This window comes from Micropterus salmoides, unplaced genomic scaffold, assembly GCF_014851395.1.
Source record: "Micropterus salmoides isolate LMB-PRFRI ecotype aquatic unplaced genomic scaffold, ASM1485139v1 Ms_hic_scaffold_10, whole genome shotgun sequence".
Taxonomy (NCBI): domain Eukaryota; kingdom Metazoa; phylum Chordata; class Actinopteri; order Centrarchiformes; family Centrarchidae; genus Micropterus; species Micropterus salmoides.
The window spans coordinates 5,785,109-5,802,946 of NW_024040041.1; the positions used below are offsets into that span (position 1 = coordinate 5,785,109).

Here is a 17,838-nt window from a genome sequence, read left to right on the forward strand (position 1 = left end):
TATTTTAGAAGTTATAGTTGTACTATATTCATTAACACGAATAAATGTAACAACACTCGATGTCACTTCAAGATCCAGGTCCTGTGCCATCATTCTGGAGGAACTTCATTTTGGTTTTTATCCACTAGATGGCGCCATTGCCCAGGTCAAAAAGTAGTATGCTTTAGTGTCTTAGAAATATGCATTAAGTAAACAAAAGTCATTACAAGTATACTTTTAATTTTTGTGCTTAATTTAAAGTACCTTTAACATGTACTTTTTAAAAGAGAAATAGATGTCATTAAGTTCAACTTCAATGTACTAAAAATAAAAAAACTAATTTTATAATACTTAAAGCGGTATTTCAGTGTATTTATAAAAAGTGTACTTTATTGTAAGTGTATTTTAAGTTGTACATAAGTGTTTTATTAAAAAACAGCACTAAATTTCAAATACTTAAAGTGGTAATTTAGTGTATCCTTTTGTAAGTAAATTAGTATGCTTCACCAAAATATGTTTTGATTTCACTTAATCAGACGTATATTATACTCACCAAAAATGCACTTAAATGTTAATTCATTTTAAACTCCATTTAAGTGTACTTTATAAAAATATACTAAATTGCAAATACTTGCAGTGGTAATATTCTGTACTTCAAGTCATTTGTAATACACTATTAGTAAGCTTTATTAAAGTGTGCTTTCATTTCACTTTTTTTAAAAGTCGACTGTAACGACTGTCGTCACAGCAACAAGGAACACTAACGAACCAGCGGTATCGATGACCCGGGCCAACGACCCCACTGAGGTTAAATAGCTGAGTTTCCCTGCCAGTCAGTCAGAACTGAAGAAGTCCTTTGGATGAGGGACGAAACGTCTTCCAGTATCTTCAACCAAGTCCAGTTGCCCTTGATTTTAACCTTCGTTGGATATTTAAGTATACTTTCAAAAAGTGAAATTCAATATTAGTTTATTTAAAGTGATATTTAAGTTTGTTTTTTTTAAGTGTGCTGTATTGCAAATACTTTAATTTAGTGTACTTGTGAAATTAATTTAGCTAAAAGTCTATTGTAGTATACTTACATGAAGAGTACTTTTTGAAGTGTCCTTTAGTTCACTTCAAAAGCATGTACTAAATCTCAAATACTTGTTGTTCTAGTATACATATAATAACTGTACTTTATAGGCATGATATTTGCATATCATGTTTATTAGTACATTTATACTATGGTTACTTTAATGGAGTGCTTTAAAAGTTGCAATTCAAAGAACTTTGTTTCCACCACTGGGATCTGTATACGTATGGACTGTTACATATAAATGCACAAAGACTTGCTTGACAGAAAGATCATTTTATGTATGTCAGGTTCAAAACAGTTCTTAAAAGTCGTGGTACATCCCACTCAACATTACAGTGTAGGTGCAATGTACTTTACAAGTCAATCTACCAGGGATTTTTACATTAAAAGTATCATCTGGTACCACATTTTATCACTTCAACCCTATTAGTTACAAATTTCAGGACTGGTTGGCAGTTCTTTGGGAAAGTTAAGGCCTTCCTTGATGCTCAAATCAGTCTCGCTCATTGTTGTTTGGTAGAGGAATAACATATACCTTCTCTCTTGACGTAATCATGACACATTTGCATGTCAGTGACTCTGGATGTATGTCATACACTTTGTTGCACTCAGACACTTCATACATAAAGCTTGATGCAATGTTAAGTACTGTGTCTCTGCACAGCTTCCTTCCAGACTTCAAAAGTTCCTTGACCAAAACACAGTGCATTACGCCAGAAACTACCAAGCTCAGAATTTTGATTAGTGTTCCGTTCTGCAACTCTACAATTGAGTTTGAGTTGAGTCTTTTCTGAAGGCGGCTGCTGGTGTAAAAGTGATAGAGTATTCCATTCACAACAAAACAGTTGTAGCAGCAGGCTTGTCTCACTCTGACACCTGGTAGTTCCTCTATTGCAAGCATGTGTAACACAGAGACATCTGTCTGTACTGATTTACCAAAAACTCTGACATGGGCACTGATTTGAACTGATTTGTCAGTTGAAGACTTGCTGCCCTGTAGTTCAGAGAAAAGATCTTCAACATTTCACATTAGCATTTCACATTATGGTGGCTCCTTTCTTTGTGACACTCCTCCCCCTAAGGTACCTCTTCATTATCTGGAAAGGGCCACGAGTTATTGCATTGAAATATTTCAATATGGTACCATTAAAAGATTCAAAGGAAAATGTGGATGTGGCCCACAGAGGTCCCCAGTTCTTCACACTTGCAGCCAAGTGCGTCATTAGATGCACATTAAATGAAACATTAGCTGTGCCATATAACCCCTCAAATTCTCTGACAAATTTTTCCAATGCCTGCTCAGCTATCGCTATGTCGCTCTCTCTGATCCTGTCTTGCAGGAGGTGATACACTGCAAAAAACAAAAGGAAAAGGTGGTTCCAGTATTTTTCAAAACAGGCAAAGCACAGAATAAAAGAAACGACCTCCACTCAGACGCCTTCCAGAATTTCCTTTCTTTGATAGATCGCGGTACTCTTGTGATCTCTGTAGGGGGCAAGATTGCTTTGAGTTCCTTGTCGATCAGCTCAGTTTTAGTGCCTATGTACCACCCATTTTCATGGTTTGTGGAATCCAGCCACAGGGTTGCCAGCTGTCTTGTAACACCAAGACATACACTATGCTGGTATTCAGGAACAAAGCCATGGACCATTTGAAAATTGTCTAATTTCATGAGTTGACTTGGGGCCTTACACCCCCCATGGCATGCTGCTGAGGTGTTGCGTTCATTGCATTGTCGAAATGCTCAGCTTCCATATAAAGACAGGGCTCAGGGCTAACATATGCGTAAGGACCCCCACCTCTTTGATAACAGAAGTCACAACCATAAAGTCCATTAAACTGCTTCGTATTTCTGATACTGATTCGTATTGCTGATTCAGTTGCCAAGAAGTGGCTTGGCAACTGAATCAGAACTACATACAAGGGCATGCACCTTCGAACTGCAACCATCTGCTCAGGTGATGCCATGAGTTTGAAGTTGCTGAAGTTCTTTTACAAATGGAATAAGGAGAGTCTGGATGTTGGGCTTGCCCTCTCTGAACTAAAGGCAAGGAACACAGATGTTGTTCTTCCGGTCTACAGGTTGTAGCTCAATGATCTGACACTGAATAGGCCACATTTAGCACTTGGAGCTGTCATTTTCACCAAGCTCACCACTATCTTTGAGCTTCCTATATTCTCCTCCATATTGTATATCACAGATGAAACCTGGAGCTGATATATGTCTTGAGATTTTTATATTGGGGTTTTCGAGAATTTCTTTTATCTGCGAGGATAAACTGACAACTAAAAAATATGAACCCTTTTTTAAGTTAATGTTCACATCAAATTCCGATTGACACAAGGCACGCTGTGTCAATCCACATTCCATTGTTCCAATATAGTTAGAACATTGACGGCAGTAAAAATGGGGCTCATACTCTCCACATTTCCCATATGATTTATGGAAGAGATATGAGATGGCTGGCATGAGTCTGGGAAAATGTTCATTAAAAATCTGTAGTGGATGGTCCAGAGCAATCCCGGTCAGGTTATGCCTCAGGACGTAGGACATCAGAAGGAGTAGACGGTGCATGGGCATTTTGTGAATATTAGCACAAATATGACCTGTATTTGTGTTTACTATTGGATTTGACAAGCAATTATCTGTGCTAATTTATTTCTTGTCAGGTTTGTAAACATGTAAAAACGCCCCATATCAAAATCACACTGAACATACAGTGGACTAAATCTAATACATGATGAAAGAAATAGTTTGAATATATTTGGATTCTTTACTAAATACAATGACTAAACATAAAATATCCTTGTTTGCATAAGTGTGTGAACCCTTGGGTTACAGCAGCTGCTGGTGCCTATGACTTTTGGCAACTAAACCTTTTCAATGATAGATTAAAATAACAAAACTGCTGCTAATTTTTTATTACTTTTCATGAGAATATAGTAAGACTGGTGTAAACATAACTCTTTAAAAAAAAAATGTATCCTTTATTTAATTGCCCAATGATTATTTTTGTAGCCTACTGAGAGAAAATTTTAATATTCAGTGACAAAGTGGTCTTACAATGAAGTGATTATTTTCACATTTATCAAGCCTAGGGTTGTCAACACTCACAAAGACGGACTGTCAATGTAAGCTCACCTCGGAAGGATTTGGGTTGGGTCTCTCTGACCCCTGTACATGCACTGTCTGGTGTCCTCCACAGCAGCATCTCCAGCAGCTGACTCATTCTGAAGTTGGGACAAAGTGTATAGCAAGTCAGTCACTGAATCTAAAGCGCACATTAAAATAAATGAGTTCTACCATTAACCAGTACTCAGGTAGGGCACCCAGGGTTCAATGTTAAAATCTTTATCATGTCAGAAAGTCTATTATCTATTTGCCCCAACACATTTTTTATTGTCCATCTCCAGCAGCTGACTCATTCTGAAGTTGGGACAAAGTGTAAAACAAGTCAGTAACTTCAAACAGTAGTATTATTCAGTTAACTATTACCGAAGTACTGTGGTTATTTTCATATTGAGTCTGATCTTAAAATTATCTGATAAAAAACATTTAAAAAATTTAAATTGATTTAATTTTAACACTGGCCTGATTGTGACAGTGTAGCTCTGATTACTTCTCCAGCTTTTTACTAAGACCACTGTTGTTGTTGAGATGTGATTATCTACTGTATCTGGGACAATCTCATCCTACCTGTGATGGATTTCTGTTACATCTGTTTGCCCCCTGCCCCAGCTCAGCCTGGTATTCTCCAAAATCTTCAGCACCTGCTCTAGCTGTCCCATTCTGAAATTTGGACAATGTATGTAGCCAAGAATTCATATGTTAATGCTGGACTGTGTACACTACTTCCACATATTGGACACCCACAATGAAGAAATGGGTTATTACTTGGAATGTTACTGGTTAGTTCATTGGTTTAACTCATAGACTAGTCCCGACTATTGAGGCCTACAGGACTTCCACATCAGTGCTGTTAAGATACTGCTTGTACAGCTTACGTCCTCTGCCTTTTGTCTGAAATATAAGAATTCCAAGACAGAATATTATTATTATTGTATCCCATAACATACTGCCCAGCAAATTTATTAACTAGCATTATTTTAAAAAAAAATCTAAATTACTAGTAAAACCGTCAACATGTTCTTTTTCAATAAGGAACACTTCTCACGCTGCGCCAGAAATTAGTGTAGGAGGAACAATGATTCAAAAAGCAGAGTCTGTTAAGTATTTAGGCGTAGTGTTGGATAGGACACTGTCGTTTAAAAAGCATGCTTCAAAATTGATAAAAAATGTATCGCAGTTCAGATATATTCGCCCCCAAATGAGCACAGACGCAGCCTAGCTCTATATGAATGCAATGATATTTTCACATTTTACATACTGTATCACAACTTGGTCTCTATCAACCAATTCTATGTTACAACCACTTCAAAGCTTGTATAAACAGGCACTGAAAATTTTAGATAAAAAAACATTTTCATAGTTCATAGTTTCACCAGTTTCATATCGCTACTGTAATATTGTGAAGAAATATAGATTATTGACTTTTGAAAATTTTGTTTTGTTTTCAAGTGTCAATTTAGTATACAAAATTCTCTGTGAAAGCTGTGGCGATGTGGAACGTGTTGCCATTAACTGTTGGTGAGAGTAATACCTTGCAACCGTTTAAACTCAATCTGAAGAAGTGGTTCAAAGCCGGACAGATTTGCGAACATTAACACATATCTGGTTAATTAGTGTAAGAAAAGGGGAAAGAGAAAAGGAGAAAAAAATATAAAATAAAAAAATTAGAATTGAAATTTATTGTAAATGTAGTAAATTTTTTTTTTATTATTATTTATTTTAATTTTATTACTAGTAAGAATGCTCTTTGTCCACTGTATAAACCTGCTGTCATTTTGCTTCTGCCCAGGGACTACAGATGAAAATTAGCTTGAAGCTATCTCTGTCTTGTGTAACATATTTGTTGTGCAATGTCCCTGTCAAATAAATAAATGGGAATGGAACTACATAGCATAGTTATTACCTTTGTGTGTCTATATTCTGTTGATCTTGCTTTTTTTCTGTTACTGATGTCCAATAAGTAGAACTTGTACTTTAACATCCAGTCATAACGTAGTTGTTCTGCACGGCCCTGCTGTACCTCTTGAATATAATTTCTTTGTACATCTTTTTAAAATATGTGTGGACATTGCTATAATTAATCATTTTGTTTGTTCCATAAGACAGATAAACAAACTTTTCCTGTTTGTCTGAAAACTAGCAGTCTTAAAATCAGAATTTCCCCTTAAGTTGTAACCCCCCCTTTCAGAGAACCTTTTCTGTATATTACCAGGCAATCAATTGTTTCTAGCCTTGAACAATATTAAGGCTGTTTGAAATTCAACTAGATCGAACAGTTTTGATGTTTTACATTGTGTAAATAATGAATATTCAAAAATCCACTGTTATGAATTCTTCTCACTGCTAAATAAAAGGTTGCAATGAATTTAAACATTTTCCCATATACTTCTAGGCAGTTTTGTTTGGATATGTTTTATGTGAAGTTTCCAGCAGATCCTGTCCTCTCACTAAGGAATTTCTATACGTGTTCACATCTTCCATCTGTAACTGAGCCTGATTGATTAGTTAACATTTGCCAAGTATGAAATCCGTGTATTTTCCTCTACAAATAAAAAATAATTCAGTAGCTCAGGCCATGTTATTTATGTTGGGGATGAATAAATGCTTTATTAGCAGGCATTAGTATTAAATTAAATTAGTAGCCCAATCGTCATAAGAGAATAGTGTTCTACAGCAGCAGGAGAGGAGAGGCTCTTTAGTTAAAAGTGAGGTGGCTCTTAAAAGAGCCTTTGTGTTGTTGTAGAGGTGGTTTGTGAGTTTAAGCCCTCTCTCCGCGGATGCGTCGGGCCAGCTGGATGTCTTTGGGCATGATGGTGACCCTCTTGGCGTGGATGGCGCACAGGTTGGTGTCCTCGAAGAGGCCGACCAGGTAAGCCTCGCTGGCCTCCTGCAGAGCCATGACGGCGGAGCTCTGGAAGCGCAGGTCGGTCTTGAAGTCCTGAGCGATCTCCCTCACCAGGCGCTGGAAGGGCAGCTTGCGGATCAGCAGCTCGGTGGACTTCTGGTAGCGGCGGATCTCTCTCAGAGCCACGGTACCGGGCCTGTAGCGGTGGGGCTTCTTCACTCCGCCGGTGGCCGGGGCGCTCTTGCGGGCAGCCTTGGTGGCCAGCTGCTTCCTGGGAGCTTTTCCTCCGGTGGACTTACGGGCGGTCTGCTTGGTTCTTGCCATGATCTCTCTGTCTCTGAACAAGAGAAAGTGAGGGAAAGCGGACAGACTCGCTGCTCTTAAAGTGCGGGAGCGGCTGTGAGACGGTGACGCTGCTTCAGAGCTCCGGCTCCTGATTGGTGAGGGGCCCCTCCTGGCGCCCAGCACCGCCTAGAGGAGCGACGCACCGCCTGAATCTGCGCTGCTTATTGGCGGAAAATCAGCTCGAAATGTCCGCCATAATGCAGAGGGGCCGCCCTCTGCTGCTCTGCAGGAGGCCCCTTTTCTGGTTGGTCTGGCAGAACCGTCCCCGCTCCGCGGACATATAAAGGAGGGCTTTGCCAGTCGGGGCCACAATTTCTCTGAGTCTCGACTTTAGAAAACAGATCTAACCATGAGTGGAAGAGGTAAAACCGGCGGAAAAGCCAGAGCAAAGGCAAAGACCCGCTCCTCCCGTGCCGGGCTCCAGTTCCCCGTCGGCCGTGTCCACAGGCTCCTTCGTAAAGGGAACTATGCTCAGCGTGTCGGCGCCGGGGCCCCCGTCTACCTGGCGGCGGTGCTGGAGTACCTGACCGCTGAGATCCTGGAGCTGGCCGGCAACGCTGCCCGCGACAACAAGAAGACCAGGATCATCCCCCGTCACCTGCAGCTGGCCGTCCGCAACGACGAGGAGCTCAACAAGCTGCTGGGCGGAGTCACCATCGCTCAGGGCGGCGTGCTGCCCAACATCCAGGCGGTCCTGCTGCCCAAGAAGACCGAGAAGCCCGCCAAGAAGTAAATCTGGAGACTAACTGCTGACCCACAGCCCCAAAAGGCTCTTTTAAGAGCCACACACTCCTGATAAGAGCACTGTTCCCCATTTCTGACAACTATATTTAAAAAGTAAACTGAAACTAACTACTAAAATATGAAACTACATGGATACAAAAATATAGTTGAACTAGACTATTAATAAGCAGGTTCTCCAGCCTAAATATTTATGGAGATATTTATAAAGTGTGTTCAATGCTGATAGACAAAGTAAAGGGTTGTGAATGTAGTAGTACAACAGTTTGACACATTCAACACTGTCTGTAGGCTACTCATTATTGCCACTATTGGGGACAGAGTGACGTGGGAGAGAGAGAGCAGTCACTTTCTTTATTCTCAGTGTCTAGCAGGGGTGTTTTTAGGATCTTGAAACATTGGGCGCTTAGTCCAGCCCATAAAACTTCATATCTTCATCTTTAAGAACATTTTGATATTTTATGACCTTGTAACTGATTATCTATTCCCATCTTAAATGTGCAATTGTATTACTGCCTGCCTTGGCCAGGACACTCCTGGAAAATATTTTTTCTGGTTTAATAAAGATATAATAAAACAACAAAAAACAATTTGCAGCAGTGAGGACAAGAATCGTGGGGCAACTAAGAGTTTGCAGCAGTGAGGTAATACTTTACTCTATCTTTCCTACTCTTGAGGTGCTATTTCTTACTGAGCAATCCACTAGAATCTGAAGGCCGGCTGAGCGAGATCAAACAACTGGGTGTGTGTCCCACTCACTGAAACCAAGCGTTTGTCTTGTTAATCCGGAGGGCGATCCAAAGCATTTAACAGAGTACTTGCACTCCTGTTGTACACTTTTACTGAGCAATCCACTAGAAATAAATGTGCATGTACCACGAATCGTCCTTTTTAAATCTCCATGAAGGTGTTGATAAGATCACTTTAAAGTATCACTTTTGCTGCCCAGCCAACTTTTGTTGCCTGTGCCTTTTATTATGGAGATGCAGCCAACCAAACCCTTGCTTTGCAGCAGCACAGGCAGCCAAAATCTGATTATTCCTGAAGCATCTAAATAATCTTCACAACTCAAAGAATTATTGTGGCAGTAACACGGAGCAGCTCCTCGTTGAGGCAGGGAAAACCTACATACAGAGGAAGCTGTGAGTCATGCCTAAAACCCAACAGGACTGTTTTATCACCAGATTCTCTCTCTCTCTCTCTCTCTGTGCATCTCAAAAATAAATAAGAGCTGGTAGCTGCTGAGTGAAAGATTTGTTTCACCTGCGACATTCTGTTTATGGACTCACCGTCGCTATAAAACAAACAGTAACCGATGTGTTTTAAAGAAAAGAAACAGGCTTATGTCCAAAGCAGGACAGGACACTTTTAATATATCTCAATCAATGCAGTGATCGTCTGACATAGATCTTACAGTGTGTAGTCTTCATTTGCTCTGCAGAGACTAAAGGCGCTTTTAATGCGCCGTTAATGGAAAGTGAAAGTATTTATTTGCCGGCTTGTTAAAGAGCGACGCAGGCTGCTTTCCAACACGGTCACCAGTGCCATTGTGAGCGCTCACTAGATTTCAGTTGTATTAGTAGAACAATAAAGCCTTAAACTGAAAAGGTATTTGCCTGATTTTCTAAATGTTTGCATCCGCCCAGCTCTGTGACTGTGACAAGCGCCCGACCACTTTACTGCGTAACTGCGCACACAGATCACAGCTCATTTCGGTTAATGAAGTAATACAGATTACAAATTGGTTAAGTTATAAAAGGTAGGCTATGAATGGAAAATGTAGCGAAATTAAGAGTAGGTCTACATTAGATATACCCATCCCTGCTGCAGCTAGAAGTAACAACAGAGTGAAAGACTTGGTAGACCAGACTCTGTTGTTTGTTCAGCTGTGTTGTCCTTGTTCTGAGCTGTTCTGTTACAAATGTCTGTCTCTCTTTCTCAAAAACAAAATCAAACTCAGAAGGAAAGCTGCATCAAACATGTAGACCTAAAAACCCCATTAACTTTTTTATTTGTTTATTTCATTTATTTCCCGCTTAATCTCTCGTTCCACACTCCAGTCCAGCTTGTGGCGGTAATGCACCGTTAAACTGGTTTGCCAACCGCCATTAAACCCTGAAGAAGAAGAAGAAGAAGAAGGAAAGCTGCTCTGTGTGGGCGGAGTCAAAGGTCTGCCTGCAGAAAGTTTGGCACCGCCCAGTGAAACTAACTAACTCTGTTACGTCCGCAGATAAGATGTAAATACCAAACGCAGCCTTCAGACAGCAGACTCGACGCAGTCATCTGAAGAAGAAAACCCGCATAATGAGTGGAAGAGGCAAGGGAGGAAAAGGTCTGGGGAAAGGAGGCGCTAAGCGTCACCGCAAAGTGCTCCGTGATAACATCCAGGGCATCACCAAACCCGCCATCCGCCGTCTGGCCCGCCGCGGCGGAGTCAAGCGGATCTCCGGTCTGATCTACGAGGAGACCCGCGGGGTGCTCAAGGTCTTCCTGGAGAACGTGATCCGCGATGCCGTCACCTACACCGAGCACGCCAAGAGGAAGACCGTCACCGCCATGGACGTGGTGTACGCTCTGAAGAGGCAGGGCCGCACCCTGTACGGCTTCGGAGGCTAAACCTGATCCTGACCCGCTGATCCTCAAACACAAAGGTCCTTTTAAGGGCCACACACTTCATCTAAGAGCTAATCCTAAAAAAGCTGTTATGTGTTGACCGGACCCCTTTCATAACCACTAGTTTAAATGTTAGCAGGGTACATGGTCCTAAAATACTCCTCCAGTCTAGTAAACTTACCAGAAATGCACTTGATGCTAAAACAGGTGCTGGTGTAAATGTCCACCATTTAAATTTAATACCACTATGACAAAAGTAGGTAAACCTACACTGTCCCAAAAGAAGTTATAGAATTGAACTAATCTTTTGTTCATTTGAACAAGGCTGGTTATTGCAGCGCTGCAGTCCTCTGGTGGGCAAAACAAACAAAACGGCACAGTTCTCAAACACAGAAGGCTGCCTGGCTTGCTTTAATTGACGAAGTATAATGCACAAATCCACCTCTTGATCTTTCTCTGTCATGATTCTATGGAGCCACAACCAAATTCAAACCATGTAAAAACCACAGAAATATGTTGTCAATGTTCAATTAAGCCACTACTCTGGCTAAATCCTTCCATTTTCACAATCTTTCCTGAGTATACAACCAGACCAGCCATATAGCCTATGTATATAATAATTGCTATCTTTATATCTCTAAAATGCTCATGCCCCTATCTATGAGTAAAATCTGTATGTTAACATCAGACTTGCGGGGAATACATTGAAGCAATAAGCTTGACACACTAGATGAATAAAACCCACTCTTATTAAAATTTAACAAATCAAATAATAATCTGGATAAAGGCTCCAAGTTCTTAAAAGAACTCCAGCACAGAGAGAGGAACAGAGAAATAAACGCATGTAAACGCAGCAGTTTGGCAGGTCTCCCTTGTACATAGTAGAAAGTAACTGATGACACCTCTTAACAGAATATCATACGTACTGTATTGATACTCTGTTAGTGCAAAGATTACGTTATGGGCCAAATTTTGAATCGTTACCTCTACAGATATGATCAATATTAAAGTATTAAAGCCCACCAAGCTGTTTCAGGAACATATTTGGACTTGTGATTTTGATCAGTGTTGAACCATAACAAAGTTTTCTCATTAAGTACTTGTACTTTACTTAATTCTTTGCTTTTAATCCCACTTTATACTCAACTACATATTAGGGGGGATATTGTATTGTACTTTTTACTTCACTAATTATTTGAAATATTTTAGTTACATGATATATTAAGATTACATGTGATGTCCTGATAAAACGTTTTTTGTTATATTTTAAACTACCCAACAGTTTATACAAGTAGGGGAGACACAGCTGTATTGTAATTGTAACATTCTTTACAATTTCCTTCACAGACTAGGCCTACTTGAAATACACTTGGTCTCGAGACGGGTCTTAAGACCACTTTTTGATGGTCTTGGTCTTATTTGTACTCGGTCTTGGTCTCGGACATTGAGGACTCAGGATTTTATTTCAAGACCAGTAAAGACCATATCAATAAATTGCTTTTGCATTGTCTGATTTATTTGTTAACGTCCTAACTTTGATTGGATGTAAAACTTGTTGCTTGAAATGCAACCAATAACCCTAATTAAAAATGTGTTGTTACCTTTAACGGCTGTCACCCCTCCCTGCACCCCTTCACACGCACTCCAAGAAAAGTGAATGGGGGAGACAGGAGGAGATGTGGCTGTCTGGGAGGAGCAGGAGGACAGGTCAGCAAAATCTTCGTAATAACATTTAGAAAGAATGAATCTGTCAAACAGGGTCCAGGAGAAAACACACAGCAATCTGAAAACTCTGCAGTGCAACCTTACAGAGACGTCTGGACCACGTTATTAACTTTTACTGCCACTTAGATAGAAAGCATAAAGAAAAGTATACCATGTCTTTTTGATGTTAGCAGAGCTAGCAAACTTACGTATGTTAGGCTACTGTATGTTATAGCCATTCATTTCAGTTGCTTGCTATGGTTGCCTGCTAGTTATTTGCCACCTAGCCAGGTGCACAAGCTACCTAATTTAATTAACATTTTGAGGGAAGTAGCTAAGTTTATTAGAGACATGTGGTAACAGCTTGTATTATGTTGTACATCAGTAATGATAATTATAGTGATGCAACACGTGTTTAATAAATATTTGATTTGATTAATCTGAATCACCCTCCACAGTCTCATCCCCATTTTCTTTTGAGTACTTCTTTCCTTTTGTCTTTACCATTTTCTCCTTTTCTGCAAAATGCCTTTGTTTTACTTTGGACAAGGATGCCTTCTCCTGCTCTTCCTCAAGGGAATTCCTGACTGGTGTGTCTGTACGAATTTCAGCGGTTCTCCTTTTTCTGGTCTTAGTTGTCTTTTGGGGCTCTACTTTTGGGAAAGGGCTCACAAAGATAGGCTAAAAGTCCTCAATGATCAAGGAAGCTTTTCCTGCAGCAGGCACGCTGGAAGCAATGGAAGGTGGCCCAATGACAGGCACAGCGAAAGTGCTGGAGAAAATTGTGTTTTTGAAAAACCTCTGCCAGATTGTTAAAACAAACTTGGACATGAGCTATGGCTTGTGGCTGTCTCAGGGAAAGGTGCCTTGTCTGGAAACCATGTAAGCAATCAGCCCCTGCCACTCCATGCTCATCTCACAACTCAGGGTGCTTGCAGTTGTGAGCCTTTGCCAGGTCATAGGCAAATTTACGAACCTACATTAAAGCATTTTTGTAAATTAAAAAAATATGAAAATGCTGGATATATATATGGACATTCTACACAAATATTCATGAAACATAACAAATTCAGCAATCTATTACTTCTTTGGGCCATAACCATAAAAGTAAGCAGCCTGACGAGCTACTCCGACAACATGGTGTCCTGCTCTGAGTAATAACAATAATCGAATGATATGATATATAATAGCATAACAGTCAAATTTTTTCTGCTAAGTACTTTTACTTGTAATACTTTAAGTAAGCTTGTGTACTTTTACTCAAGCAGTTGTGGACAGTAATTAAGTACATACTAAGTAAGTATTTACTCAAGCACTGTACTTAAGTACAAATTTGAGGTACTTGTACTTCACTTGAGTATTTTCTTTTGTGACAACCTCGTGGTTGTCTGTGTTGTGCTGGTTCGGTGTGTTTGTGTGTGCTCCAGTGCGTCTGCAGGCGGAGCCAAGGCCATGGTCGTCGAGATGTTAAGCACATGTTCGGCCTGGCTTACATGCATTTACGATAAGACACAACTTTATTAATCCCCTGTAGGGGAAATTTTGGTTGACATAGCAGCACAGAGGAATGTAAAAGAACTCTGCTCTCATAATCTATACTCACTCAATCTGAAGTTACAGTATGTAACTATTGTTGCCCTTGATATCTCTAAAACAATAATAAAGCATCATGTCATGGCCAATATGAAAAGAAAATAAATCTGGGGGTGTGGTGTTAGAAAGAAGAGAGCTTATCAGACTTCTGTAGCCTGATCCTCATCTCTGCTGCAGGCTAGCAGCTCAAGGCTATGACTAGCCTAACACTCTGCTTCTGATCCATTGATATTATTCCTTTGTGAGCCTAACATTGTTATAGGAGAAAAAAGCTGGTGCAACATGACTGAACACATCCCAGTGTACTGCATACTTACTACTATGGTGCAATGGCCTCCCTGGGGTGAATGTCTGTAACCAACACAGAACGTCAGGGTGGAACAGTGCCAGGCTCCTAACACTGGGTCACAGTTTTACTGTTTTTATTTCATCATAGGTCAAATTCCAGTTTCCTCTGGCCTCTTCTTTAAACTCACCCTAACAGTGCCAATGCACTCTCTCTAAGCACCACACAAAACTGGCTACACCGTGTTGAAGGTCAATCAATGATTACATTAAAGTCACAAGCATCACATCCATTTAAAACCACTATAAAGTATGTAGCTGCATACAATGGGATTAGATCTCTAACCCAGTGGTTCCCTGGTTTGCTTTTTTAAACCAAGTCACACCTTCACGATGTTTTTTGACGTTCCAGTGCGTTTTTATTGTTTGGTGTAACTGCCATAGTGTACCACAAAAAAGTAAGCCAGCTTCTAGAAAATGTATGTAAGTTATTTCATTGTCTCAAACTGTGTTGAGGGATGAGATGCAGTTTTTCAGAGAAATTGTGTGTGTGTGTGTGTGTGTGTGTGTGTGTGTGTGTGTGTGTGGTGGGAATGAGTTATTCAAACAGATTTTGCAGCAGCAGCAGCAGGTGGACTTTGTGCCAGGCTTCCGTGTCCAGCAGACAGCGTGTCCAGCTCTCAGCAGGAAGATGAGCTCCACCAAGGTACCAGTTTGTCTGTCTAATTGTGTCTTAATTTGTTTTTTGGTTAAAGTTGTTGGTTTCTTTCTGTTACAGATATGTTTTGTTTTTGTGAATGTGTTGGCTCTGTCGGTAACCCGTTTGGTTGAAGCAGGCCGAGTGGAATTGGTGAGTGAACTGACCCTTCACCTTAAACGCAACTCTTTATACTTGCTTAACATAACCAAATCTCCTGACTCTCTCAACAGGTCCCCCGTCAGACAGCAGCCACACAACAGGGTTGGTAGTGTGTGTGATAGCACATGCATGATAATGTAACTGTCCATAATAATAATATTTAATGTATGAATTTATGCACGTTATGTGAACACCTAGGTAGAAACACATTCAAATGAAGATTTTATTTGTTGTTAGACGTGCCAATTGGAATTCACATTAACTGGCTAAGTGATGCGGTCTTTTAACATTTGATTGAGACATGAATCTGTGTCCCAGGGGGCGCTGTTCTTTTTTACGTTGCCTACCAGGGACAGCTGAGAGAAATCTTGTTTGACCCGATCATCTTCAACCACGTGTTGGTGAACCAGGGCTCCGCTTACAACAATGCCACGGGTGTGTTCACCGCGCCGGTCGCTGGCATCTACCAGTTTGTGTTTGCTGCCCAGCTCTGCCGCGGAGACCACAACAATGCATGGCACTTCATGGTCAACAGGGAAAAGAGGATGATCTGCCATGCTCAGGTACACAAGACTAAACTAGACTAAGACTACAATACTCTTAAATAAAATAAACTCTAAAACTGGAGTTCACTACACTAGTTTACAGTAAACCTAACAAGACAAAGTAAATGAACTAAACTAAACCAGATAAGTATAACTACTTAAGAACTACTTAATTAACTTTTCATTATAATCGTTGAGATTTCAGTCCTGGTTGATTTAGTGACACCCGTGGTGTCTGGCCCTTCTTGTTCCTCCCTTCAACATTTCAAACTGATCTGAAAATGACCATGTCTTGTTTTGTAGGCAAACCTCAGTGTCACAATCTCGCCGATAAATACATGAAGCTGCTTCACAATGAAAGCTGTCCTCTCTTTACACACTTTTAACATGAAGCAGCGTCAGGAATGCAGTCATTAGCTAGTAAGTAGCATTAGCAGTAACGTTAAGACAGCTGTGATGCATCTGTTGGACAGTAACGAGTAAACTGCAACAGCAACGCTGGATTACATGCTGCATTGTTGTTTGTGAATCCCAATTGAAGGCAATTTGAATTCAGGGCAGGAATGGCGGTCATCATTGTCACTAGCGACCAGCTCCTGCAGACGAGAATCAAGTAGATCAAAGTTGGCCAGTCTAGACTCAACAATACACTATTCAAAGACTAAACAACAAATGAACTAGACGAGAAAAGTAGACTAATCCTAAATAAACCCCACTAGACAAGAGTTAACTAAACTAATCTAAAATTGAGTCTGTTAGTTTAAACTAAATGAGAACATGCTTAGGCCATGTAATAACAAATGAGCAAACTCATTCTACTGATGAAGAGTGTGAGATGTGGTCGAAGGCCCCAAAAGTATACTGTGATATCTTTGGATATCAATTATCAGAGGCAGAGATTTCATCTTCATTTGAGGTGGCTTTATTGCAGATAACACCATAGCAACATTACAACATGACTAACAGCCTCTTCTGGCTAGGCCATATACACTCTGCACACTACACTACATAATCCCACTATGCAAACGGAATTAGAAGGCAGAATAGAATGAGTTATAGACCACTTTAGACCAAAAAGTAACAGAACTTAATTCACAGATCATCTTGTAAACCATGGTCATCATCGCTTTTTTGTCACATTCAACAGGCAAAAGCAAACAAGACTAAAGTGATTTAAAGTGTACTAAACATAAGACTAAACAAAACTAAGCACATACTAAACTAAACTAAGGTAAAAAAAAAAAAAAAAAAAAAAAGATCAAACGTAAATTTCAGACAATAAAAAAGACTAATGCTTTCTTTCTCATTCTGAGAGATCTATATTTTTCTAAACTAAACCTAAACTAAACTCTGCACATCCTGGTCATCAGAAACAAAATGTCAGGAAAAGGAGGAAAAATATAATCAAAAGGAACTAGTTTGTTGTCTGTAGAAAAGGCAATGAGGATCTACTGAAAAGACATGAATGATTTTGATATAACCAAACTGCCAGCCAAACTGAGTAACAGAACAATGTGCCTAAAATGCCATTCTCCACTCCTGTCCCCCAGGTGGTTGGGACTGACACAACCCTTAACACCTGCTACACAATGGTGCAACTGAAGAAAGGTGACCAGGTGTGGGTGAGGCAGAAAGAAGGGAGTTGCGCCTGGGCCAGCACTATCTCCAATACCATCACCTTCTCTGGAGTCCTTCTGGCAAGTGAGGGTGTGTCCATGCTGGGAAAGAAGCATGGCTCTGGCAGCTCCTGTCCACTGCCCAGCCTGGGCCGCTACACGCTGTCCAGCTCTGCAGGCCGGAGTGCTAACATGTCTATTGTGGCCATCGCTCTGCTCTCTCCTCTGGGATTAATCCTGGCAAAGTTATAGATACCTATAATACAGTATATGTGCGAAAGCCTTTATTTTATTCTGATTTATATTTTTAAGTGTTGACTTGCTGGAAACCATCAAACTTACAGCACAGCAGTTTTTCTCATTTGGCTTGAGAGGCTTATGAATTTAAGGGATAATTCTTCACTTATGAGCACAAACTCTTGAATTTGTTGGTCATTTCAACACACTATAGCCTACTTCAAATGTTTGCTGCCCTGACATAATGAAATACTAAGAACTACATAAA

General features: G+C 40.3%; 4 protein-coding genes across 4 annotated transcripts; 3 read left to right on the plus strand and 1 right to left on the minus strand.

Moving 5' to 3' along the window:
• Window positions 1–6,749: 6,749 nt before the first annotated feature.
• LOC119896466 (histone H3) lies at window positions 6,750–7,469 on the minus strand. Its single transcript, XM_038709903.1, has one exon. The coding sequence runs from the start codon at window positions 7,354–7,356 to the stop codon at window positions 6,946–6,948; it is 411 nt and encodes a 136-aa protein (XP_038565831.1). The 5' UTR covers window positions 7,357–7,469; the 3' UTR covers window positions 6,750–6,945.
• Window positions 7,470–7,635: 166 nt separating this feature from the next.
• On the plus strand, window positions 7,636–8,245 carry LOC119896450 (histone H2A-like). Its single transcript, XM_038709887.1, has one exon. It carries the CDS (start codon window positions 7,727–7,729, stop codon window positions 8,108–8,110), a length of 384 nt encoding a protein of 127 aa, XP_038565815.1. The 5' UTR covers window positions 7,636–7,726; the 3' UTR covers window positions 8,111–8,245.
• Window positions 8,246–10,299: 2,054 nt separating this feature from the next.
• LOC119896462 (histone H4) lies at window positions 10,300–10,887 on the plus strand. Its single transcript, XM_038709898.1, has one exon. It carries the CDS (start codon window positions 10,423–10,425, stop codon window positions 10,732–10,734), a length of 312 nt encoding a protein of 103 aa, XP_038565826.1. The 5' UTR covers window positions 10,300–10,422; the 3' UTR covers window positions 10,735–10,887.
• Window positions 10,888–14,890: 4,003 nt separating this feature from the next.
• Window positions 14,891–17,618, plus strand: LOC119896473 (multimerin-2-like). The gene is made up of 5 exons (XM_038709907.1): window positions 14,891–15,019; window positions 15,092–15,163; window positions 15,244–15,274; window positions 15,491–15,735; window positions 17,268–17,618. The coding sequence occupies exons 1-5, from the start codon at window positions 15,005–15,007 to the stop codon at window positions 17,583–17,585; spliced, it is 681 nt and encodes a 226-aa protein (XP_038565835.1). The 5' UTR covers window positions 14,891–15,004; the 3' UTR covers window positions 17,586–17,618.
• Window positions 17,619–17,838: the final 220 nt, after the last annotated feature.